The sequence below is a fragment of the Aspergillus neoniger genome (genome assembly GCF_003184625.1).
Source record: "Aspergillus neoniger CBS 115656 unplaced genomic scaffold BO87scaffold_7, whole genome shotgun sequence".
NCBI lineage: Eukaryota > Fungi > Ascomycota > Eurotiomycetes > Eurotiales > Aspergillaceae > Aspergillus > Aspergillus neoniger.
The window spans coordinates 226,426-250,123 of NW_020291135.1; the positions used below are offsets into that span (position 1 = coordinate 226,426).

General features: G+C 50.6%; 9 protein-coding genes across 9 annotated transcripts; 3 read left to right on the forward strand and 6 right to left on the reverse strand.

Annotated features, from left to right (window-relative positions):
• Positions 1-777: 777 nt before the first annotated feature.
• On the reverse strand, positions 778-1,334 carry BO87DRAFT_218320 (uncharacterized protein). The gene has a single exon (XM_025618668.1). It carries the CDS (start codon positions 1,195-1,197, stop codon positions 919-921), a length of 279 nt encoding a protein of 92 aa, XP_025482458.1. The 5' UTR covers positions 1,198-1,334; the 3' UTR covers positions 778-918.
• Positions 1,335-3,045: 1,711 nt separating this feature from the next.
• Positions 3,046-4,050, reverse strand: BO87DRAFT_302707 (emp24/gp25L/p24 family protein; the record flags this gene model as incomplete). The annotated part of the gene is made up of 3 exons (XM_025619214.1): positions 3,046-3,519; positions 3,642-3,830; positions 3,898-4,050. The coding sequence occupies 3 exons, from the start codon at positions 4,048-4,050 to the stop codon at positions 3,046-3,048; spliced, it is 816 nt and encodes a 271-aa protein (XP_025482459.1).
• Positions 4,051-4,353: 303 nt separating this feature from the next.
• On the reverse strand, positions 4,354-9,096 carry BO87DRAFT_374017 (ubiquitin-specific protease UBP15). Its single transcript, XM_025622696.1, has 11 exons — positions 8,831-9,096; positions 8,595-8,715; positions 8,271-8,415; positions 8,055-8,212; positions 7,814-8,003; positions 7,655-7,763; positions 6,654-7,602; positions 5,469-6,601; positions 5,097-5,411; positions 4,915-5,044; positions 4,354-4,855 (listed from the first exon to the last, which is right to left on the reverse strand). Exons 1-11 carry the CDS (start codon positions 8,837-8,839, stop codon positions 4,746-4,748), a joined length of 3,369 nt encoding a protein of 1,122 aa, XP_025482460.1. The 5' UTR covers positions 8,840-9,096; the 3' UTR covers positions 4,354-4,745.
• A 1,075-nt stretch (positions 9,097-10,171) lies between these two features.
• Positions 10,172-12,244, forward strand: BO87DRAFT_218510 (protein kinase PKP2). Its single transcript, XM_025618669.1, has 4 exons — positions 10,172-10,543; positions 10,595-10,714; positions 10,772-11,054; positions 11,112-12,244. The coding sequence occupies exons 1-4, from the start codon at positions 10,416-10,418 to the stop codon at positions 11,901-11,903; spliced, it is 1,323 nt and encodes a 440-aa protein (XP_025482461.1). The 5' UTR covers positions 10,172-10,415; the 3' UTR covers positions 11,904-12,244.
• Positions 12,245-12,584: 340 nt separating this feature from the next.
• On the forward strand, positions 12,585-13,042 carry BO87DRAFT_384134 (YqaE/Pmp3 family membrane protein; the record flags this gene model as incomplete). The annotated part of the gene is made up of 3 exons (XM_025624681.1): positions 12,585-12,633; positions 12,713-12,788; positions 12,853-13,042. 3 exons carry the CDS (start codon positions 12,585-12,587, stop codon positions 13,040-13,042), a joined length of 315 nt encoding a protein of 104 aa, XP_025482462.1.
• Positions 13,043-13,202: 160 nt separating this feature from the next.
• On the reverse strand, positions 13,203-14,353 carry BO87DRAFT_374020 (signal peptidase complex subunit SPC3). The gene is made up of 3 exons (XM_025622697.1): positions 14,068-14,353; positions 13,932-14,005; positions 13,203-13,869 (listed from the first exon to the last, which is right to left on the reverse strand). Exons 1-3 carry the CDS (start codon positions 14,211-14,213, stop codon positions 13,337-13,339), a joined length of 753 nt encoding a protein of 250 aa, XP_025482463.1. The 5' UTR covers positions 14,214-14,353; the 3' UTR covers positions 13,203-13,336.
• A 300-nt stretch (positions 14,354-14,653) lies between these two features.
• BO87DRAFT_218605 (gamma-glutamylcyclotransferase family protein) lies at positions 14,654-15,497 on the forward strand. The gene is made up of 2 exons (XM_025618670.1): positions 14,654-14,762; positions 14,815-15,497. The coding sequence occupies exons 1-2, from the start codon at positions 14,735-14,737 to the stop codon at positions 15,354-15,356; spliced, it is 570 nt and encodes a 189-aa protein (XP_025482464.1). The 5' UTR covers positions 14,654-14,734; the 3' UTR covers positions 15,357-15,497.
• BO87DRAFT_328907 (Ulp1 protease) lies at positions 15,398-19,950 on the reverse strand. The gene is made up of 8 exons (XM_025620240.1): positions 19,679-19,950; positions 19,456-19,562; positions 19,316-19,396; positions 19,194-19,251; positions 17,953-19,136; positions 17,450-17,848; positions 17,330-17,395; positions 15,398-17,279 (listed from the first exon to the last, which is right to left on the reverse strand). The coding sequence occupies exons 1-8, from the start codon at positions 19,889-19,891 to the stop codon at positions 15,638-15,640; spliced, it is 3,750 nt and encodes a 1,249-aa protein (XP_025482465.1). The 5' UTR covers positions 19,892-19,950; the 3' UTR covers positions 15,398-15,637.
• Positions 19,951-21,458: 1,508 nt separating this feature from the next.
• BO87DRAFT_353216 (eukaryotic translation initiation factor 4E) lies at positions 21,459-23,374 on the reverse strand. Its single transcript, XM_025621227.1, has 3 exons — positions 22,932-23,374; positions 22,086-22,838; positions 21,459-22,021 (listed from the first exon to the last, which is right to left on the reverse strand). Exons 1-3 carry the CDS (start codon positions 22,964-22,966, stop codon positions 21,763-21,765), a joined length of 1,047 nt encoding a protein of 348 aa, XP_025482466.1. The 5' UTR covers positions 22,967-23,374; the 3' UTR covers positions 21,459-21,762.
• Positions 23,375-23,698: the final 324 nt, after the last annotated feature.

A 23,698-nucleotide genomic window follows, 5' to 3' on the forward strand; every position in this document is an offset into this window, starting at 1 on the left:
CACAAAACGGACCATGACAGAACCGCTGGAGCGACCTGTCGACCCTAGGGAGTAGGCTCGAATTGTCCATGGCCCGAGAGCAGAGGAGTCCACCGTGTTGTTGTGCCTCGAAGACCCTCATAGGACAGCCATGACATCATTTGCCGTCGCAGGGCTCCTCTCAGTGGCATCCTTCATGCAGAAGAAGGTCGATGGGGCCTGCACCGGCGTTCTTACCTTCAGTTTCTTCCCCCCCTCCACTCCATCGGTGCGGCGACGGCAGCGGCGGCGGCGACTGGGGCCCGGACCAGACCTCCTCCACCAGGGAGGGAAGGATTATCGGAAATAACCGTACTCCACTGGCTCTCTTCGGCCGGTGTTACCCCCGGATGGTCCACGGTCCCATCATTTAGAGGAGCAGCATGAGGTCACCGATGGAATGCGACTGGTGCATTGGAGAATTTATGGCGTCGAAAGATCGACAGTCTGCGCTTACTGAAGTGCACGTCCCTGCAGATCGGCACTTGTACTGGCGGAGGCCTGGATGAGTCCGCAGGCAGCCTAAGAATCCAACATGAGGTATGATGGTTGACAGCGAGCCAGCCATCATGGTGGGGGGAAGGGAGTTTGTCCCAGGAGCTAGTTGCATGCACAACATGTGAGAGAGAGATGGAGGGAGACTATGGGGACGCGATATGTCATGGATGAACCTAAAAGTGAAAGGACGCTAGTTGACTAGGAGTATGCAAGAGGAGGGTTAGCGTGGAGGATGGCTACTAATCATCTCCGGTGCCAGTAACTGTGAAAGAGAGGATGAGGATGTCTCATCTTCACAGCTGTTAACTACTCCATTCTCAACCAGAAAAGTTCATCCAGGTGCTGTGGCGGGCCCAAGACCCATTCTCCCTGGAGGGAACCGACAACCGATAAAAGATTAAACTAGATCATAACCCTGCAGAAGTAGAGCAGTACCGAACAGGGGGCCCAGGTGTAACTGGGGACGCAGTTTGGAACGGGGAGACAGAGAGTTGGGAAAGTGATGGAGACGATGAATTCATCCTTGCAAATGCAGACCGATGATTGGCTGATGAGAGGAGTTCGGATCAAGCTAGCGCCATGGCTGCATCGGGAATGGCGCGGTGCCTGGGGTGCGCATGACGTCAGGCATAAGGCCGCCACCGAGTCATATCTGCTCGTTGGCTCCATCTTCATATTCATCTACTACCACACAACAATATCCATTTACGAGGTATGATGGAGTCCTTCAGACACTCATTTCTCCATCCGTGCAGTCTGGTCCTCTTTCTCTGACCTGGAAGCTTGGTGTATCCTCCGACCTCGCCAACCTTCCTTGAAAACCATCCCCTTCTCATTCCAACAAAGCGTAGGCGAATCAATATCTGAATCGCATCCATCCCCAGCAAAACGTCGCATAACCTAGTCATATCATAGAGTTAATAATCCGGTATCGGGCCACTGCACCGCGGCAGGCAATGCATGCTGCAGAATCCGGGACGCCTTCCGGATTGGATCCGATCTGTTCGGTGCCCCATGCAGCTCATGCGCTAACGATCGTTGCTAGGACACGCAGTCAGGGACACACACACACACACACACACACACCAGCCTCCCCTTTCTGCTGTTGTTCGGCTGGTTGTTGATATCCCACAATGACCCACTTGTAAAATCTTCATCAGCAGAAGGTTCGGTTGGTGGCCCCTAGGTGGATCAAGACGCAACCAAACTGCTCGCGTAAGAAGTTGGCAGCCCTGAAGGGCACTTCTCAGACTAGCGCATTTGATCTCCTCGGGACGCTGCACTGTGGGCAACTAGTAGCCCGGCTCAAAGGGGCCACGGACAGAATGTACTACTGTGTCTGTGTCCAATCCAAGCAACGATCCCCGGCAAGGAAGTTAGCTGCTGCAGCACTCCGACGCGAAATGCGAAAGCGGAAAGTAAAACACGCTGTATGTGAACTGCATAACCAACGACCATCAGCGATAATCATAATCAAATAAAACTTGGAACGCTTTCTGGGCCTAGATCACAGGAGCGAGCGGTGGATTATCACTCAATGTGACATCCGTTCCCGTGGGCCCATCGCGGAACAATGTTCCTGGAAACAAATGATGAATTCCTTCTCGGTTCTCACGGCGCGGTTGTTATCTCCTTGTCTCGGATTTGGATAAATGAATACGCCCATGATATTGGATGCCACGTCTCCCCACCCCCACGTCAACGAAAGAAAAAGCGCAGGCGTAACTGGCCTCATGGATGCGGAAATATCAGACGGTGAGATTGGAATCGCCGCGACTGGCGAGGAACAATCGTCTCTGACCGCTCCCATGATATCACATTGTGTTCGGACTTCCCTTGACATGCTTTTCGCGCTCCTGAGCAAGCGGGAAATATCCCATGGACTAGACCCGAACAGACAGAATATTGAGAGCCTGAACCTGAACACCGTGCTTAACGGTTGTCTAGGCAAATGCGCCTCCTCGGTTATGGGACGCTTCTTCACGTCATACCGCCAGGGATCGTGGAACCCATGATGTTGTCTGCACCACTGGAAGCGTCCAGTCCTGCTTCCGAGTCAGATTATGACGATACGGCCACCAGAATACCTCGCATTGATCAAGTCCTCGCCTCTAGTGACGCCACGTAGTTTCATCTCGCAGGTCAGACAGCGCTCGACTGACTGACTATGTTGTCCTCCTAAGCACCGTCTCCATGACATGGCATTTCTGAGACAGTTGGCCGATCATGCTAGGGGGAGAAGGCTAGGCCTGCTTCTCCGCTCTGACGATGTCATATGTTCGCGGCCCGTTAAGCCGAATCAGCTCGAATACGTACCTCCATCACACCCTATCGACATTCCCCGGAACGCCCATATCCCGGAAGAGAAAGAGACAATCCACGTTGCCGTAGTGAGACATTCAACGTCATGCTTAACCCAGTTATCAGTCCACAATCCTTAACCCCAAAAAGAAATTCACGTTGATACCAAGATGTTTGCTCCGATTGACCAGCTCCATTATCAGGAGTAAAAAAAAATGCTCTAGATCCCTACAACAGCGGGTAGATACAAACAGACGCCACAATCAAAGGACAGAAGAAATATTTTTCATCATGCTCGCACATCATCACACGTAACCTGTAGCCATTAATCAGCTCCAACGGCCCCATTACCAAACGAGGAATAACACATAGTCCACGAAAAACACTCGGAAACTCAATTGTAAGGGGAAATCGACACTTACCTTTCCTAGCACCCTGGAAGAAGAACCTCACAACGAACACCTGCAGTGCGGCCATCGAAACCATCATCAAGCCCTCAATCACGCTAAAGTTGAATATACGACGCTCCGTACTACGAACGGTGCTGAAGTTGCGGTTCTCTCTTGTGCGGAAGTACTTCTGGTTGCGGGTGATGGTGGAGAGCTGAGCGGACAGCTTGAAGATCGACTCCTCGAGAGCGGAGGCCTGCTCGGGGCTAGCACCCTGGCGGGAGGGCAGTTGTGCGCGTTCCTCGTTCTCGACCTGTAGACACGCACACACGTGCGTAATCAGTCTCAATCCCTTTTACACTACTTTGTAATATACCCCCAGAGGGTCACGGGTCGCCGATGTGATAATAGGTAACCAAAACAAACAAAACATACCGCGATCTCGAAATCGACAATCTTCTCAGCAAAGGTCGACATGTCATTGTTGAAGCAGAACCGGTACTCGCCAATGCTCTGGGCCGTGAACACAAAGTCACCCTGTCTTTCCTTGGTACCATCCAGGACCACCTTCTCGCCGGGACCGACAACGGAGTAATCGATATCGAAGGAACCGCCGGATTGGACCTATTTGAAACCCCCGGTTAATGGACAATCCCACATTGAGGCATACAGAAGGGATATGAGTACTCACAGCAAAGTAGAAAGCAAGCTTCACGTTCCTCTGGTCAACATAGTTATAGAAACACGCTTTCTCGTTGGCCTCGAGGCGGTAGGTCAGGGCCGTGGCTGCCACAGACGAAACAAAGGTGGCCAGGAGGCCGATAACCAGGGCTGCGAAGCGCATTGCGAGCAGTGGTGCGGAACAAGAGGAGCTGTGACCTCCAGTTTAGGACTACGCTTCAGGGGGGAAAGGTGAATGGATTCAAAGACAACGCAACTAGACTAATTGATGGAAGTTCTGGCCAGCTGTGACTTTGGCCCGCTCCGTTTGTTGTGTTTGCACTAACAGGCTGTCTTCCCGTTCATCCTCGACCCAATTAGGATGGACCCGCCTCCTGTTGTATTTATCAGCCAATGGCTTATTCTACTGTCAAATTTACTCCTTTGGCATTGGAAAGAAGTAAATGCAAAACACGTCAAGAGACGGCGTCTGTCAGACTGGCTACATAGCTCTCACCGCGGCCCCTGTTTTGACTGACCATTTTGCACTTATACGGTTCATTCATAAAGCTCGCATCCTTCCAAGCTAGCTCAGCTCATACATCAATTCCAGCTGCTAAAAGCATATCATAACGGAACCATTAGGCCTGCCCTTCTAAGCTACCAGATAGACCAATACCACAACACATTGAAATAATCGCATCTGTTCATCATGTATAAAGTAGGTTGTTTTTTGAAGTTCCTTCTTCATAAGTTGATTCACCTGGGCAACACATGTCCTCCGTATGTTCATAATGGTATGCGTTCCCTGCCAATCGTAAGATAGACTCCCAGCAAAAAAAGACGTGCATAGCCATAACCACCAAGCAAAACTCCCATCTATCGGATGAAGAACGATTCGCTCCGGTTCCAAAAATTGCGGTTCTTATTTACATGCTCGAGACCAAGCAGGTCGTCCGAATCACCGATGATGTCGGAGAGGATATCATCTGAACAGCGTCAGCCAAACAATGTGTTCGTCTCAGAAAAGCAGGGTCGGGTCACTCACCATCTTCCACATAGCGCGGGTTGGAATACATGTTGCGAGATACCACAGCAAACTTGATCTTTTCGAATTGCTTGCCCTTGATGCCAGTCCGCTTAGACAGTCGCTCCTTCGTCTGCTTGAAGATCTCGCCCTAGTAAACGTTAGAATGCTGTTACCCGAAGTCAGGCGGAATCACAACGTACCGGCTTCATAACAAACTTGAAAGGCACGCCATGCGGCCGGTTGACCTCGCGGTCAAAGTTAAAGGCATTTATCGTCCGTTCGCCGTCCTGCATGTTGGCCTCCTCTTCGGGCACCCTCTCGGCGTACAGCGACACGAATTCGTTTATTCCAGCGATCTTCAAGTCAGCTTGGAATTCCCGGTAGATCTTGCCGCCATGGGTCTCGTAGACGCGGGTCTCGCGGATCGTCTCGTCGTCCAGGTTTGCCTTCTTCTGCAGGCCGGCAACAAGGTCTGCGATGGTACCGTCGCGAGGAACCAACACCTCCACCAGTTGCTAAACACTATTTAGCTCCAATCCTTTGCAAAAGCCTGGTTATCAATCGGGACTTACCTCCTTGGTGATGCCTTCAGGAAGCCATGTAACCTTCAAGCAGGTCTTAGACTCAAAGTCACTCAAGCTAGTTTCCAGAACCTCGTAGTACAAGGCATCCTGGCGATGCATGCTGTACCCGTAAGTTGTTGCTTGTCCACCGAGAATATGATACAAGGTCTGGTTGGGTTGGTTGGAGTTCCGCTTAATGAACGCCTTCGGCTTGCCGGTACTTGCAAGGACCGGCGCGAAGCGCAGATGAGTCGATTCCACGTTCAGGTGCTCGCCGACCTTCTTCGAGAACTGATCGTAAGTCATCTTACGACTCAACGTGAGTGTGAACTCATCGCCTTCATCCGCCTTGATCGGAGCAAAAGTAATGTTGATCCTGTTCAGCAGGTAATCATAATATTGCCTTGCGTCCGTATACAAGGCGGTTGCCGGTAGGTCTGACTCCTTGATCGTTCTCTGGAAGGTGATGATGTCTCCATCCTGAATCTCGGACTGCTGGAAGGTCTGCTTCGGCTTCATCACGTCGATCATGTTATGTTTGATCTCTTCGAACAGCATGAACTCGGTCCCAGCAGGCCAGCCCATCTTCTCGAGGATGATAGGGGCGAGGTCCGCAACCTTCTGTGTCTTGCGCACGTAGACTGCACCGACACCGGCGATTGTTTGCGAGGGCGCGTCGAAATGTTTCAAAAAGACGAGCACCGAGTTGTTATCCGGCCAGGAGATCGATCCGTCTGCGGAAGGCTGGCCCACCTCCATCCAGACCTTGAACGGGTTTCCTTTCGTGCCATAGCGATTGTAAGCTTCCTCCACAGTCATGTCCTGATCCTTGATGACTTGGTCCGGCCGAGTCGTCTTGTTCTGTCGATTCACCATGACCCAGAAACGGACCTGTTCAGGATCGAGTCCCTTCTCCTCTGCGAGCTGCTGTGCAAACTCTCCGACCTTCTTAGCCCGGAGGATTCTGTATTGCTTCGGCACCGCAGGATCGGTAGCTGGCAGGTCTGCACTCGTGAGATCAAATCCGTGATGGGCCTGGAAAGACTCGTCGCTCAATACGCCAACATTGATATACAGATGGGCTTCTTCTCTCTCCTTCTTTCTGCGCGCCAACTCGATACGTTCTTCCACGAGTCGGTTTTCTGCGGCATAGTTAGTATAGATCTTTAGAGCTGATGAGGATGCCCAACATACCGATGTGGGAGGGAACTTGTTCCTTTGTTATAGGCAAGAGAACATCATCCAATCTCGACTTCCGAATGTATACCAGCATGTAAGCGTTCATTGAGCGCTTGGTCGATAGCCCGCGGGTGTAAGGCTGTCTGACACCAGCCGCGCCGTTGGCCAGCTCATATTCACCACCGTAGTTCTCCTCGAGCACCTCCTTGTCCGTCGCCCGGGTCACCCGATCGTCGTCGAACCGGTACCAGTGTCCATCCTTGGTAGGCTTCAAGAAGGCGTAGTAATGACCGGCATTAAGGTCACCGCTGTGCACCAGCACACCGTGCAACTCGTAGATCCAGGGCTCAGACTTATCGGCATCGTTGGACAGGTACGGGGTGGCGTCGAACTCCATGGGGAAGGCGTGGCGGTCGTTGATCTTCATCATGGCGTCACGATGGATGTCATACTCGAATCGCTTGAGATGAAGGTGCAGAACAGGTGGGAAGCTCTCAAAGATCACACCCTTCTTCGCGTCCTGAAGACCGTAGGGCTGTCCGGCATCGTACTTGTTCTCGCCTTCAAGAGTCTCCACCTGGATGTAGTCCTTGAAACTGTCGTCGAGGGTCTTGTTGCCTCGAACGTTGAGTTGGATATCCCAGAAGTCCTCCACTCGCGACGATTCGTAGTCGACATTGATGCAGGAGATATAGGTTTTCGTTTTTCCGACGAACATCTCCGGGAGAGCCTTTTCTGCCGGCGTGCCCTTCATCTTCTCCTCCATCCTCTCCATAAGCTTTCGAGAAAGCTCCTGGACATCCTGTTGCTCAAAGATTTGTCGCGATTCCCAGCCGAAGGATGCTGTGAGTTCTGTCGTCGAGACAGAGTTCTCACTCGTTTGGAGGTTATAGAACAGTCTCTGAAGAGTCCAAGCACTGTTGTCTCTTGAAGCCTCGGCCTCTGTCGGGATCTCGTAGACGGCCTTGAAGCGTGTTAGCGCATTCACGTCGAAGCAGATAGATACTGCCACGTACCTTGCGGAACTTGTTGGTGAAGTATAAAGACTGCAGAAGCGAATTCAGATAGCAGGTTGCGCCTTGGTTCTTCAACCCCACCATGCCTGTTTCCTTCTTCGAATCGTAGCTGGAAGCAATCAGCAAGAGGTCTGAGTAGAAATCTGAGCAGATACATACTTCTGGAAGCTGTGCCACAGTACTCCTGTGGGATCCTTGACAACACGCACGTATGCTGTGATCTTGGCCTCTTCGTTCTGCACCAGAGGAACGCCGCGGCCCTCCCATGGCACGCTAAAGAGTCTGCGCAGCTCACAGAATCGGGTAAATCCCCAGTCACCCTCGTCCGCATTGAATCGATGTGTGGCGACTACATTCCGATCAGCGAAAATAGCCACGACTTCCAACTGGGCATACGCACCGTGAGAGATGTAGATGGATGGGTCGTTTACGTTGGACAAAACCAGAGCGAACTGAACGCAAGCGTACCAGTTCGCTGGAGGTTCGTTTTCCCAGGCATGCTCCAGGTAAAAGGATGCGTGTTCGACATGATTACCGTAAGGAAAGAAGAGGACTCGCCTATGAATAGATGTCAGAGCCAGCTCGTCGGATCGAAGCGACAGGACGGTGCACCCACCAAGGAGAGCCGGCGCACTGGAAGACCGGTCCGTGTTCCTTCTTCTTGAGTTTCCGCCAATCCTGGATATGCCATGTGTGATACGTCTCATCTTCTGTTTCCAAATCGGGGTCTTTCGGGAGGATCCGGGCCATCATTGCTGCATCTGTAGTGAAAATCGGGGGATTAGACATGTCCTCAAGCTTGACGGAGAAAGCGCTCGCCACCGCGACCTGTAACGGCTCACCCCCACCGCGGGGATTCCGTGACACCAACACACAACCATCACCACGGCACAAAAGACGCCAAAGGGAGCAAAGGAAGAACGGGGGAGAAGGATCTTACGATCGTCGGCAAGAGGCTCTGGCTCCGGTTCCTCCGATCCGGACCGAGAGACGACGACCTCGTCGGTTCTGTCATTGTGATACTGCTCATATTCGTCGACGAGCATCTCACTGTCTGGGACCTATGAGGATCCGGGAACACGATGTCAGCGATCGGTGGCTTGCGGGGTACAGGCATATCTGAAGAGGTGAATGCGAAATGATTTTCAGAGAACCACAATATGAGGGAGAACTTACGTTGTCCATGTAGAAGGAAAAAAGTGCGTACCCGCACTGGAGTTGAACGACAGACTCTTCTCACGGACGGGACGCTGCAGGTTGGATGGGGAGGAATATTAGATCGGAGCGGGTTAATCCTTCGGAGAGGTGGATAGGATAGGGCGAGAATGGAAGGGAGGAGGTGGAGAGGTCAGAACCTCGTAAGACGAGAATGAGAATTGAAAGAGAAGAGGAGGATCTGGGCTGCCGTTGATTCCAGTCCGCAGGAGTTTGGGATGAAGCTAGTGGCGGAGTTGCCATAACCCAATAATAACGGCCATGCGGGACACAGCAGCCCTTATTATTAAGAGGTTTCTGGTACTTCCCCTAACAAACCAGCACCACCAACACCACCTTTCCTTTTCCTCTTTTTCTTTTTACTACGTACTGCCTGTTACTGCTCTATTTGCTGCCTATGAAAGTAGTCCAATCAGTGGATTGGGGTTAATTCATATGGCTCATTGACTTGGGGAAGGTGGATTTCTTAACAGTGACCATACTACTAGTCACTTCCATTTACGCTCGTATGATGGTTGACTCCATTGCTATGTTATGGGCATTTAACTTGATGCTTCCTGTCATGAGTTGTGAACACAGGACCTGTACAAAAAGAAAATATTAACAAAAGGCAGTTACCGGTTTTGCCATCTGCAGCTTTACTCTAGGCGGCTACTAGGTCAACTTCTCCTGGCAGTTGCCTGACGTTATCTTATTTACTATGCAGGACCAAGTAAGGCAAGGCTGATAGGGACTGTACAGTAGTAGTAGTAGTAGCTAGCCACCTACCCAAACGTGATATCACCCGTGCATTTTTTTGACGCTCCACCGTCCAAACTAGACCAAATCCGAGCAATATTAAGATGCTGCAGTTCCGACTGACCGAAAAAAGGATGATGTGAAAAAAAAGAATTTATCCGGCATCTTATAAATAAATAGTGAGAGGGAAATTATGTATCGTATAGCTATTGGTAGTTCACTTAAGTATGCTTACTCTTTCTTACCTCGTGCTCTTCCTACCAATTATCCCTCTATTCCATTAGGCTTGGACCTCCTCCCCAACGCCATCCGCTCTTAGTCCACGATCGGGTGGAATGGAAGATCACCGTTTTAATTAGGCAACACCCAGCACCAGCACCAGCACCAGCATCCCTGTACTGTATCCCTAACTTCTACCCAGTACCGATCCGACCTCGGATTGAGGAGATTTCAGCTATACGGGATTGACATGAATACTCTGAAGGGGGAATCTTATAGTGTTGATGATTGCTTTCTTTCTTTCATTTCTCCGTTACATGTGAGCATCGGCACGTCACATGCCTAAAGCTCTCACCGCCCGGACGCCTGGAAAACCGGCCGCATTTGCCATCAGGAACCATGTCATGCCACTGTGAATTCAGCGGTCGTGGACCAAATTGATCCTCTGTAGAGCCATGTATGGACCATTCTATCGGAACTTGATCTCGTGTGGCTCTTTTGACGCGCGCCCGTTTTGCATTGGCGTAATACGGTCCCCTCCATGCCACACCCGCGCTTAAGCCGTTGACTCAGTCCAAACCACAGCAATATGGCGTGGAGTCATTCAGCTCGTCGCTGGCGGGCTCTTCATCAATGCTGCACTCCAAAACTACGATTTAATTCCACTCAGCAAGCTCACAGTCCGCCGCCGTGGAGACCGGTATCGGCTTTGGACGAGTAGGCTATCCTTGACACATTTTGCCGGGCGTCAATGCTAATGGTTTGCAGATGGGTTGAGCGTGACATCCGTCCTATCAGTTTGCGACAGCTTACCTTCTTTGGACGAACCCTGACGGAATCCCGGCTCATCAGCTCGGCCAACTACGTACGAACTGAGCTTCCAACTAGGTTAGTGCGGTCATTCCATCGCAGCTGACGATCTAACTAACTCCAATACTTCACTAGACTCGCACATCGCCTACGAGATATACAACGACTCCCGTATGTTGTGGTGGCCAATCCCCACCTGTCCATGGTGTACGAGCTCTACTACAAGGCATTCGAGCGGTTTCGGACCATCCCAGAGATAAAGACCTTGGATGACAATGATAAATTCTGCGACATCCTACGTAAAACGCTTCGAGAACACCTGGTTGTGATACCCAAACTCGCAACGGGTGTCCTGGAGTGCCGCGAGCTCGTCCCGTCAGATGTGCTGGACAGCTTTATGAACACACTTCTCCGAGCGGTAAGACTTTGTCTGGGTGGATGGTATGTTTCTCAACTAATACATCTGGTTCAATAGAGAATTTCACGCCGCGTTATCGCCGAGCAACATCTTGCTTTAACGGAAACATTCAACTCTCCATGGCACTTCCCTGGCTCCGAAGATCGCACAGATCTAAATGCCGACTTCGTCGGGGAGGTATTTCTCAGATGCAACGCGAAAGAGGTTGCTGAACGGTGCGGGAAGCTGGCGCAGGATATGTTGCGGCAGAACGGTGGATCGGATAAGATACCAGAAATCTCGGTGCAGGGTCACCTTGAGGCCACCTTCCCTTACATGCTGAGTCACTTGGAGTATATCATCGGTGAGCTACTCCGCAATTCGATCCAAGCTGTGAGTGAACGATACCGGGACTCTACGGAGAAACCGCCGCCAATCGAGGTTCTCATATGCGAGGCCCCGCAGCATGTGATTTTGCGGGTATCGGATCAGGGTGGCGGCATACCGCGTAAGGTTCTGCCATACTTGTGGTCTTTCAACAAGGGCCCTTACAGCACATCACACCTCCAGAACTTGGGACAGGTTCCCGCCATGGCTGCCACCATGCAGGAGCTGTGCGTGCCGACAGAAAGAAAGGATGCGGATCGGGACACGTTTCGCGAGAGCTCGCTGGATTCGCTAACCTCGCGGCCCCCTAATCTACGTCTGGGGATCGGTCTGCCCATGAGCCGAGTGTATGCCGAGTACTGGGCGGGCAGCTTGGAGCTCCACAGCCTCGAAGGTTACGGAGTGGATGCGTTCCTGCAGATCTCGAAACTCGGCAACAAGAACGAACAGGTGACGACACGTGCGTCGATTGATGCAGTATAGAGGCTCGAAGTACGAAGAGGCTAAATCGTATATACCTGCAAATATACACGTTAAACGAACACCAACCGCAACAATGCACCTGCCTCCCATAACTACTACTATCTACTAGTTGAACTCCCCACTTACCCCAGGTTTTCCGTAGCTCGGCCTTAAGCCCAAACAGGCAAGCGCGGCCCATTTGCGGCAGCTTGCGGGATGACGTCAGCCGGAATGGGATCCGGGCAATTCCAGGCCAAACTAAAAACATTTCTGCCTTGTTCAGTGGGTGGCCTGGCAAGGGATTGATCGCTCAACTCGGCTGCTGTGTTGTTCTCTCATACTCGACTTGACTTGTGACTTGCTACCCGTGGCGCTGGCTCACAAGGCTGATCAACACTTGGGAACCCATTTTGATCCTCCAGTACCACCTTCCCGTCCCGGTGACGTCGATCTAGAAACAACCTGTGAAACCTTGTGACTGATCCGATTCTGTCACCTTCTTGATTATATACAATGAAGCGTCTCAATTCCAACAAAGACGACAACGTCCCCATCTACATCTACATCCTGCTGGTGGTGATTCTATCCCTCAGCTTCCTGGGTACCTATCTGGACTCGAGCAAACGTGTCAAGTCTGCCGCACGGTCCTAATCAACACTACTACTATATTACCGTTATCACATAGCCTTGAAGTCAACAAAAATGGCTGGCACATGCTCCATACTCTGCTTGATTCTTATTACCTTGTTCAGTATGTAGATCCTCTACTTACATTCTCACACCTTTTTTCTTTGCATCTGAATCTGAAGCTAATCTTTCTACTCATCTAGTACCTCCTCTCGGTGTGTTTATGATCTCGGGTTGCAGTGTTGATCTGCTTATCAATATACTCTTGACGATTCTCGGGTTAGTCCCTCATCCTTCGTTTCCACTATACTTCTTCGCCTTCGCAGTGTTACATTAAAAGTAGATGGTCTCTGACCGAGTTCACATTGTGCAGGTACTTACCCGGTCATATTCACGCATTCTACCTGGAATACGTATACTACGCCAATCGCAACGCAGGGACAGGCGAAGCACCACGTCGCGCGCCGGGAGTCTATTCCGAGCGGATTCAGCGCGGGAGAAATCATCACACGACGTATGGCACGATCCCTTGATGAATGCTGAATGAAAATGGCTGTTTCTTTTCCCTTTACATGCAACTGTTCCGGGTATTACATTGTTATGTTATGAGACCCTAAAATGAACGACTAAGGTCGATAGCATCATTAACTGGAGTTGAGGTTCTTTTATTTCTACAATGCAAGTAGATGACATGCTCAACCTCAAACCTAAACCCAGCCCATCCCTCCAAAAATAAATAAATAAAACACCCAAGATAAACAAGAACAATTCCCAATGCAATTATACCATCTCTCCTACATAAACAATCACCCACTATACTCCCCCACCTACACCGCCCCAGCAGAAGCAGAAGCAGTCCCAACATTCCTCCCCTTCAACGCCGGCAACCCAAAAGCCCTACTCGTCCCGACATCCCCCCCGGTCCTCATCGCACCCCCGGTCTGTGGAGCCCACCACAACGCCCCAACCCACGGCTGCACATTCCACCCAACAGAAAGCGTCACATTCTCCCGTTCGGCCATCTTCCCCGAAACATCCCCAATGGAGTACTTCGCCCGTTGATCGCGGAGTCTCAGCTTCCCGGGCTCAGACGATGATGCCTTCTTACTGGCAGTTTTACTGGCAGATGAAGTCTTCTTCGTACTGCGCTTCTTGTTGCTCGCAGACGATGATGCAGAGGGGAAGAATCTCTCGCGCAGGGCATTAAACGAGTACGGCGACTCCGGGGCCGGGATGATGGTGTCCCAGATGACGGAGTGGGAGGGCGCGGAGGTGCTTGGGTTGGAGGGGTCGGAGGGGTAGGTCGCGTATACGTAGACGAAGAGTTGTTTGGTGTTCCAGTTGAAGAGGGGGGTTAGGTCTTTTGCATGGTTGTCAGTTATGTAGGGGAATGGGAGATGGGCATGGGGGGGATGTATGTACCAGCATCTAGATCGAATTTCATAGCGGCGTATTCTTCCTTTCGTGTGCTGTAGTAGTGGGGACGGCCTTTTGTTCTGTTTGTTTGAATTGGTTGGGTTGGGTTAGTTGGAAAGAGTAGGATGGATGGGAAACGTACACTTTCACATCGCGCAACTTCACAATAGACGTCACATCGTCAGTAGGATAGAAGAATACGCTGAGAGCAGCGAGACCGGCGACGAAGAGAGCGACGGTCGTGAAGAAGCCGAAGACGCCTTGGGCGCGGTTGAGGGTTGAGTGCATTCTTCCCTGTGTGCTATATGTAGGATCTCGGGATAGAAGGGGGAGTATAGAATGGAAGAGTGGGAGAATAACTCCCTGTGAAGTTGCGGAGTCGCGAGGATGCTTGCTTGTATTTGGAAAGGGAATCAAGAGAAACAAAGATGGGCGGAGCTTGAAGCCACATGGGCCTTTTTCGGGATTGGTTGAGCTGAATGGCTGGCTGGCTTATCGATAAGCATCAGTCACTTATCGTTGTATCTCCGATACTGTCTGTCGCACTTTGCTACAACTTCATTTCCTCGTTGGATTGGATTGCTGCGCGCAGCGTTATTATAGACAGTCGCAATATACTCTCGTTATATATATTCATCATTCTTAAATATCACTACAATATCCTCTCAATTTATTACCTACTTACACCCACCACACCACTTCCTCAACATCAACCACCAATTAACCCCGCATACTCCCTCCCCTCCTTCAAATTCCACACCACAATAGACCATACATATATACATTGCTACAAGATAAAAGCACATAAAATGGGCGACCACGTCCTCTTCTTTTACGGTACCCACCCCCTCACTCCACTACCCTACACCCACTAAGATCTCCTTCAAAGGAACCCTAATGGCCCCTCCCATCCTGCACCGCGTTATCCACGGCCACTCCACTCCAGAACCATGGCAAAGGGCTCTCCTGACAATCAAGCCGGCAATACTGCATGGCTATCGACGCCATCGCGTCCGGTATGCGGATTATCCGGGTATTATACCTACCACACCTTCATCTTCATCTGGTGATATTGCTACCGGTGGTGAGGCATTTGTGCTAGGCACAGTAGTGTGGGGATTGACAGAAGGGGACGTGTATCGGTTGGATCGGTTCGAGGGGAGTGAGTATGAGAAGAGGGCGGTTAGGGTGAGGGTTCTAAATCATCAGCAGCAGGGTGAGGGTGAGGGTGGTACCAGGGAGATACAAGAGGTGTTAGATGCAGCGGAGACAAAGGACAGCAGCCAGACCAAGAAAGGGGAGGAAGTAGAGGCCGTTACGTATGTGTGGACTGCCGGAAAGGAGCGGTTAGAGGATGCGGAGTGGGATTTCGAGGCGTTCAAGAGAGATAAAATGGCGTGGTGGGTGCAGGCGGATGAGAAGGATTGGTAGGTTGTAGACATAGATTTAGATCAGATCAGATCAGATCAAATCATCCGATTCTATCACATATCGATATATACAATACATTTCACCCCTCGTCTTGAATTCCACAGAATCACTCGTATGCAAATGCTTGGTATCTAATGCAACTGTCAACTCAACCCTCCCCTCCCCAGTGTTCCGGAAACGCCTGCGTGCGGATGGCACGGATTAGGAAAATAACAAAGCAAATAATGCATAAGATAGGTATTAGAGATAGAGCTTTTCGTTACTATTACGTGCATAGCTGACTACCTCGTGGGTGTCCCTCGTACTTGGGTCTCGACTGCCACAACACTCACACCGTCGTCAGGACCATCGCCCTCCGGAGCATCTTCTTTGTTGTGGACAACGGTGCGCGGCTGTGTCTCCGACTCCGGACTCTGTCGTCGTGGCTTTGATGGTTTAAATTTGGTCTTAGGTGGCGCTGCCTCCGGCTGACTGTCTGGGACTAGGACAACATCTTTCTCGGGAGATGCTTCGGGGTGCCGTGACTCTTTGGTGTCCACTACCGGTGATCTTTGGGTCTCCTTAGGCTTGTCCTGGCCCGCGCTAGTTTCCGCTTCGGCTTGCGACTGTCGTTCAGAATTCACAGCCTGAGCAAGGTCCTCCGAGACATTCGACGGCCCTTTTTTCCGGGGTGAACGTTTGCTTTCGCTCTCCGCACCCTCCAGCACGGGACTGCCGAGTAGGTAACAGACTGGCTTCTTATTCACCATAGTGTCTTTGTCACTGATCTCATGGCGTTTGAGCTGCTCCTGCTCGTCATAAAGCATGTCAAGGAATTTGCGGAGTCGCCGTCGGAGGAGACCGGACTTCAGCGGAGGCCAGTCGTCTTTCGAATCCATCTCCTTCTGAAGAAGCTTCCTGACAAACACATCCGGATCTTGGACGAATTTCTCCAGGTACGCCAGAAGATACAGACCGCAGTCGGAATAGTTGGGCTGCAGGGGAATATCCCGGGCCCTCATACCCTTGATCAGGCCTTTGTCGATTTCGACGCCCTTCTTAGATTTGGCTTCTTCGTATAAATATTCACGAAGGGAGCTTATTGTTGGCGAACGGGGCACATTCAGCGAGTCAAAAGTAATAATGATCGGCTGGCAGACGTCGTATCTAGGGCCCGCTCGCTTTGCCTTTTGTTTGCGAGGCTTAGCTGATGGTTCGGGCAAGTGAGCAGCTTCCTTCTTATCAAGCTGTTCGGGCGTCGTTGCGTTCTCTGTAAGACTGGGGAGAGTTTTGGAAGGCCCTTCTGGGCTAGCTTCAAGCTCAGGCCACTCTTGATCTGCAGCAGGACTCTCTGCAGGCTGGTCCTTTCCAGGCCCATCAGCTATCCTCATAGTTTCTAGAGATCGCCTAGCTAACTCCGCTCTCGTAGGGCCTGAGCCGTTGGCCTGTTTTTCTTCCTTGTCCTTATTGGTGGCTATTTCCGGCTCTGGCGTTTCAGAGATCTCCTGCACCTGACTGTCTGGTGGCCCCGAAGGCACTTTTTCGCCTTGTGTTGGTTCATTTGGATCTAGCCCTTCCTGGACAATTCCCTGCAGGCGTGGTAAGTTGCAGATTATAGCAACATACCAGTGCGCACTTTCATTGATTGGGACAACGACATAATCATGACTGAATATGTCGACGGTCCTCGTCCACTTCTGCACGCCTTCATAATTTATGCCCCGCTTGCCTCGGGGGACATTCATAAGTGTATCGTGAAAGAAGGAGTTGAAAAAATAGACTCTCTTCGCCGCGTCACTATTGGTGCGCTCCAGATGATCTTGCAGGAATCGAATGTAGAACCCGATAAGGTTGTCATTCAAGAACTCATTCTCGCGCAGTCGGTCAAGGTCGTAAACATCCACCTCGGCCTTCTTCTTCCCAACCAGCGGATAGACAAGGGGTCTACTACATAGTCAGCATCAACGAGTACCATGGGTTGCAGAGTTACATACTTGTGCCACTTTTCAGTGTTTACAGCTGGCAAAGGTGGCTGCGTATTTTCATCATCGCTATCGTCACTGTCATGTTTGTCAGTCGTTTCTACCACAGAATATTGACCAGCCAATACATACCACACTACAGTAGTCGCGGAAGGAAGACGCGACATGGCTCTTGTGGTGATGCTGGACGCAGACTTCTTCACGGGAATTTCCACACCGGGGTCCGTGGCGCTCTTCGACACACGGCTTGGGCTTGATTCAGGCTGCGATGGGTTCGAGTTGTTGGGCTTGGGTGCAGTAAGGGAGGGGTTTGCACGTTCCCGAGAGGCGGCGTCCGGCGGCGACGGCTGTCTCCCAGCGGCAACCCCGTTTTCATCTCGCAGATTGTCCGTAAGCTTCACCCGTTTCGTGGAGTCACGCTGCTTGTCCGGGACTTGCTCAAGACCGCTTTCCGATGATGGCCGTTTAATTCCATTTGTAGATTGTTTAGTTTCTCTTTGGGCCTTGTTGAACGCTTTGTCCATCCATTCGCTACTCTCATATCAGCCTCAGTTCAGTAGCAAAAGGTAGTATTCAGGAACAGCAACGAGAGCCAAAGGAAAGCGACACGAATGGAGAACAGTGAACAGACATACCTTGACTTGTCACGAACGTCGACCTCACCCAATAAACAGCAGAATTCCTCCTTCACAGTGAAAGACATGAACTCGATATCGATCCGATTATCGAGTTCCGACGTCTTCGATAGCACTAATCTAATCTTATTATTTGGTGATTCTGCTTTCAGGATCTGTCGTACTCTAGAAAGAGGCGCTTCAAAAACGTTCTCCGAATCTGTCTCTTGACACAGTGCGATTGTGCGTTTTGTCATGTCGACGTGAACCTCGACGGACTTGCCATCCGATGCCTGCTGTTCGATAGGACCAGTTCGGACGAGCTTCGCTTTGAAGGATCGCTGGTTCGACATTTCGGAAGCTTTGGTCTTCTTGTTCTTCCGTTTCCCTTTCTTGCTTGGCCCGGAGGCTTCGAAAAGAGTTGGTTTGATGTCTTGAGACTGGTGCTCACGGCCTGTCATGCGTTGACTTCCAAGCTCAGCTCTCTTGTCTCCAATTTGAGCGGGCGGTGGCCGCACTGTTACCGCCCCTTGAAGCTCATCGGGACTCTCCCGCGATTCAGACACCCGTCTTCTGGGTTTTGCCGCGATTTCCGGATCATGAAGCAGACCCATCATTGTCTTATTTGCAGGTTCCTGTGATTTCGCATTTATGATTTCGACGCTTTGTAGAATCTCATGTTTGGAGGGTCGTTCCTGTTCGGCGCCGGAGTCTACGTCGGCAATGAATGAATTGTTTCTCCGTCTTTCTTTGGTGGCATTTTTCGTGAAACGTTCATCGCGGTCATCATCGGACGGTGCTCCGAAGTTGGGTAAGGGACCACGTTTTGGGCTTGGTTGTACCCGGGAAGGTCTCACGATATTTTCAGTGCTTCGGTACTCGTCCACTTTTGAGCGTCTGTTATTCCGCTGTTTCTTTTGCTTCCCTGAACTCTGGCTCAAAGTAGGAGACATACGTGGTGGGTGACCGGCAATGCGGGGCGCCTCCTGAGCGGGGTGCTCAACATCGTTGTCAGACGGTTTTGTGAAATTTCCACGGCTGGAATCGAGGGTATCCTGGCGGCGCCGTTTATTGGGTCTTTCAGAGCCTGCGTATCCTGTGACATTTCCTGGCTGGCTGTTCCGAAGGCGATTCGATTTTCCTTGTGCACGAACCGGTCCACTGTCTCGACCTTTCGATATCGTATCCACGGGTCTGAAAGGTGACTTGTTCCTGCTGTTAGCACGAGCACACAAGCATTTTCAGTTCTGATCATATCATACCTTGGGCTTATTGCTCTTTGTTTGTCCTGGCACTATAGGGATTCCACTGGGGTCATTCCTAAGAAAGTAAATCTCGCTGATCAGCATATATTCATATGGCCACTGCGCAAAACTGAACGCACCACTTATTGGGAGGAAACAACCTAAGTTCATCGTATGCTTCGGAACGCTGGCGCGACTTGGCATGTGTTGTGTCGCCAGACCTAGTATCAATCGAGTCAGTATCACTCGGTCTGCTTCCGCATTGCGAGGCCATATTTACAGGCGACGCATTCCTGAATCTGATCTAGGAACGGTCTGGCGATATTGTGGACGTACAGGTCGGTGTTCGTAAGGATGTCGAAGTCCTTCGGCATTGCTGAAAGCAGTCTATCACGGCCGGTGTTAGCAGAGCGGAAAATGTAAAATTAAAGGCCGAGACATGAGTTGCGAAAGAATGATCGCATGGTAATCTGGAGAGCGCCGGGCGGAGTACGGATACTTACGGTGACCGGATCAAGACTTTCAGGAGATGTATGAAGAGATCCGTATTCTATAGGCGAACCGGAATTCCATGCGCCGGACGTCTCAGTCCGCTGTATGTGGTCGGAGGTCGCATCTGATGGGGGCGCAGGATCGGGGGAAGTTTGCGGGGAGGAGGGGTGTCGACTGGAGGTGCGGCCGGAGAGGAAGTCTGAGAGTTGTTTGAAGAGTGGCATATAGTCACGAGCGAGGTCATTGCATGACCAGACAGGCCAAGAGGGTTCTCATATTCGGCGAATACCGAGCAGAAGTGGGCATGGCGATAGAGAGAAATGCATCATGGATGGGCCAGAAAAGGCGGTGGGAGGATTCTGCCCACCGACGTGCGGAGCCCTACAAATCTGCTGACTAGTTCTAGTCCGGCCACTAGTGCGGGCACTAGTGGTGTCTCGTGCATTTGCTGTAGATAGTCTACAGTGTGGCTCTGTAATCACCATTCGGGATGCCAAATAAGTATCATTTTGCGATATATATAGTAGTACCACTTCCTTCAGCACTGAGGCAGCATCTGGAGTTGACACACGTTCATGTTTATGATGTAATGATGTCTGTTACCACTCTTAGTAATAGATGAGGGCATTAACACAGTCTGCGTATATATATATCCCGTTTACTACTTAATACACATATTAATACAATCACCATGATTGTGCCTGCGCATACCGAAGTAAATGATACATAGTATTCATAGTAGTACTACGAATGATGCTCCTAATCTTATCCATCATGATTAGACCGACTAAAACACTCGAATATTGTGAAATGGTGTAAAACTACCAGAAAGCAACCTGGTAGAAAGACAGATGAATAATGTATTACAAGAAGCCTAGCCCATAATATCAAGTCATGATCGATCTGTAAATATCAAAATGATAGTTAATCTGCCCTCCTCATACAAGAATACCTGATACCTAGATCTATACCTGTAGTGGTGTCATTATTAGAAGTTAATAGAAAACCCTCAAATACTACGTAGTATTTGAGATGCTCTATCCAATCATAAACAGCACTCAAGGGCTACAAGAAATACAAGCAGGTATCCCCCTCATGACACAGTAACTAAGTACATACTCCAGCTCCAAGCTATACACCTACCACGACTAAGTAACTAATGCACCACAGTACCTTAACGCAACACACACACAGTGCTCCATAATGCAGGTTCAATTTCCTAGTAATGTCCTCCTACGGTCATTGAATATGATATATCATATCCCTGTCGTGGAATAATAGCAGACTACCCTGCAAGATGTCATATGTCTGATTTACATTGGCCGTGACTCCACTTCAGAAATTTCTAACCAGACTATTCGTATCTAGGGCCCGGATAAGATGTAAGTAGAATGGATAGGTGGTGGTGGGATAGTATCCGCAGTTTATACTAAGACATGAAGAGATAGGGGAAATAATAGAAAAAAAGAGAATTAAGGTTGGAAGGATAAAGATGTGGTTGAAGGGTTGGATGGATGGCATTGAAAATACTACCGGGAAGGGTGTCGGTGTGGGTAAAGGAATAACTTCATCGCGGTGTTTAAAGAAGTTATCGCTTAGGTTTCATTTTTAGTGCTTTCCGTATGAGGGAAAAATATAGGTGTAGACAGTAGTAGGACAGAATCGACCTAATTCCACGTGGGTTCCCAAAAAGACCCGAGATTATTGAATCAGAGAAAAATCAAAAGCATGCGGGGAATTAAATTGTAGTAGTTTACATGCACGATCTACTAGTCTGGTCCAAAAAAAAAAGTCACTAGCAAATCGATAACTAGTCATTCCCATCACAATTCATGCGGGTGAGGAAGTAGACAGAAGAAGAAGATACTAAGTATAGCAGTAATAAGAGTAGTTACGCTTCATCCCATCCGAGCACCCCAAACTTGCATATCCACGTGCAGTAGCAGCGCCCATGAATTGAAATAAAATGGACAGAAAATAAAAACCCAAATCGAGATCACTCAGTATTTCGCCCTAAATGCCCCGATCCCAAATCATCCCAATGAGATTTTTGTATGGCCTTTACTATACAGGATCATAACCCACGTAAAGCATGTCAAGATGTCGTGCCTTTTCCTTTATCCCCCTCGTCATTCGCCGTAACTCTTCGTCGATCGCCCAGCTGGTGTTGCTGGTTGTGGTTGTGGTTGTTATGGTGGTGATGGTGATGGTGATGGTGGTGATGGCCGGCGTTTCCGGCGGCCTTCTCCTGGCGAGCCTGGTCGATGGCCGAACGTTGGGCGATACTGTCATCGTGACTCTTCCAGACAATGTTGGTGTCGGCGGGGAAGTTGAGCAGACGTTTGATTGTCTCCCTGCAGAGCATGTTAATAAACCGGGGATGTCGCTTCTAAGGCAATGTGTCCACGTATGACATACCTGATCTTGATGTTCCGCCCGCCATCGATGCGGGTCCACACATTCAGAACATCCTCCCCGCTCCGCACACTGAGAACCGCACCACAAACCTCATCGCTAGCCTCTGCAAATTGGTCACCGATCATAGCCAAGAGGAGGTCCTCCCAGTAGCGATCCGCAACCCCCTTCTTCAGCCTCACCACCCATTTTCCACCCCGCTTATTGGCTTCGTCCTCCCATACCGGACGAATGCCTTTCTTGAAGATATGGTAGTCGGAGACGGTGGGGAGCAGAGAAGGCCTCTTTAGGTGCGAGTAGATCGACCAGAAACTCTCTACTGATGATATGGATGCAAGCGGGGCGGTAGATTTTTCGTAATCGGAGTATTTAGGTGTGGGAGGCCGGTACCAGATAATCCAAGTGGACTTGAGCGGGTGCTCCTTGAGCGTCAAGGCAACACCCTTGGTTTTGCCGGCCTCGGCGGCGGAAGCCTGGTCGACAGGGTTTTCGCGCTTCTCGCCGGGGGTTTTCAGGTCAGAAGGTGCACCGGGGGTTTTGGGGGTTCCAAACGACGCAAAGGCACCGGAGCCCAGGCCGAATGCAGAGGAGGCGTTTGTAGACGGAGAGGACACGCCGCCGGAGAGGGGGGAGAGAGCGTTGAAAGGGTTGGACCGGCCGCCGTGGGAGCTGTCGGGGCCGAAACGCTTGGTGGCGCGGGGAAGTTCAACTCGAGCGCCGTCCGTCCCCGTCATAGACAGAGACAACTTGGAGGTGCTGTAGACAGGAACAAAAGATTAAGAAGGTTAGTTGAGTCGCATCGGCCACGCAAGTATGCGGGCAAAGTCATCGTGCGGAAGTGGGACGTACTTGGATCGGCGAGTCCAGAGGTTTGCGTTATCCATGGAGATAGCTAGTGACGGCCCAGAAAGCGAGCGATCATCAGCCGGGGACACAGGATCCGGCGGTCGGGTTGTTTTGCGAAGGGGAGGAGGAGGAAGAGATTCGAGGTGGTGGACGAAGATATCGAGCAATCAAAGGAGATCGAGTGACACAGGACCCAAGTCTGAAAATTACTAGATAGGATTAGATTGAGGGTACAAGAAGGGACGCGGCGAGCGGAGCAGTCAGGACGGTAGTCGAGGCGAGACGAGGGATAGAAGGTGACGAATGTTAGAGAAGAGGAATCGTGATCGTGATCGTGAACGTGGCGAGGGAAGTTCTGAGAAGGTCGAGGGAGGAGAAGCAGGAAGTAGATACTTTGGTAGATGTGAAGTGGGAAAGGGAAGGGAAGAAGAAATGCGGAATTGCGGTTTCTGGAAGTGAAGAAAGAACTTGGGAAAGTCGAGCACTTCCAGCTGCCCGCCAGCCAATCACCATCCCGCCCCGCCTGCCCGCCCGCTCCGTCGTTTTTCCTTGCGGCGCCCTTTATTAACCGCTGAATTTTTTCGCATCTCTTCCTCTTCTTCTTTTTCTTCTTTAAACCCAAGACCACCAACTCAAATCATCGCTGGCTGCACACTTTTGATTCTGTCGAATTTTCAACTGCACTGGCGATTCCGATGAGTGTGTCGAGAATATTCTTAAATACCCGCTTCTAAAACCATCATCACGAGGGCTCTTCCGGGCTCCATGAT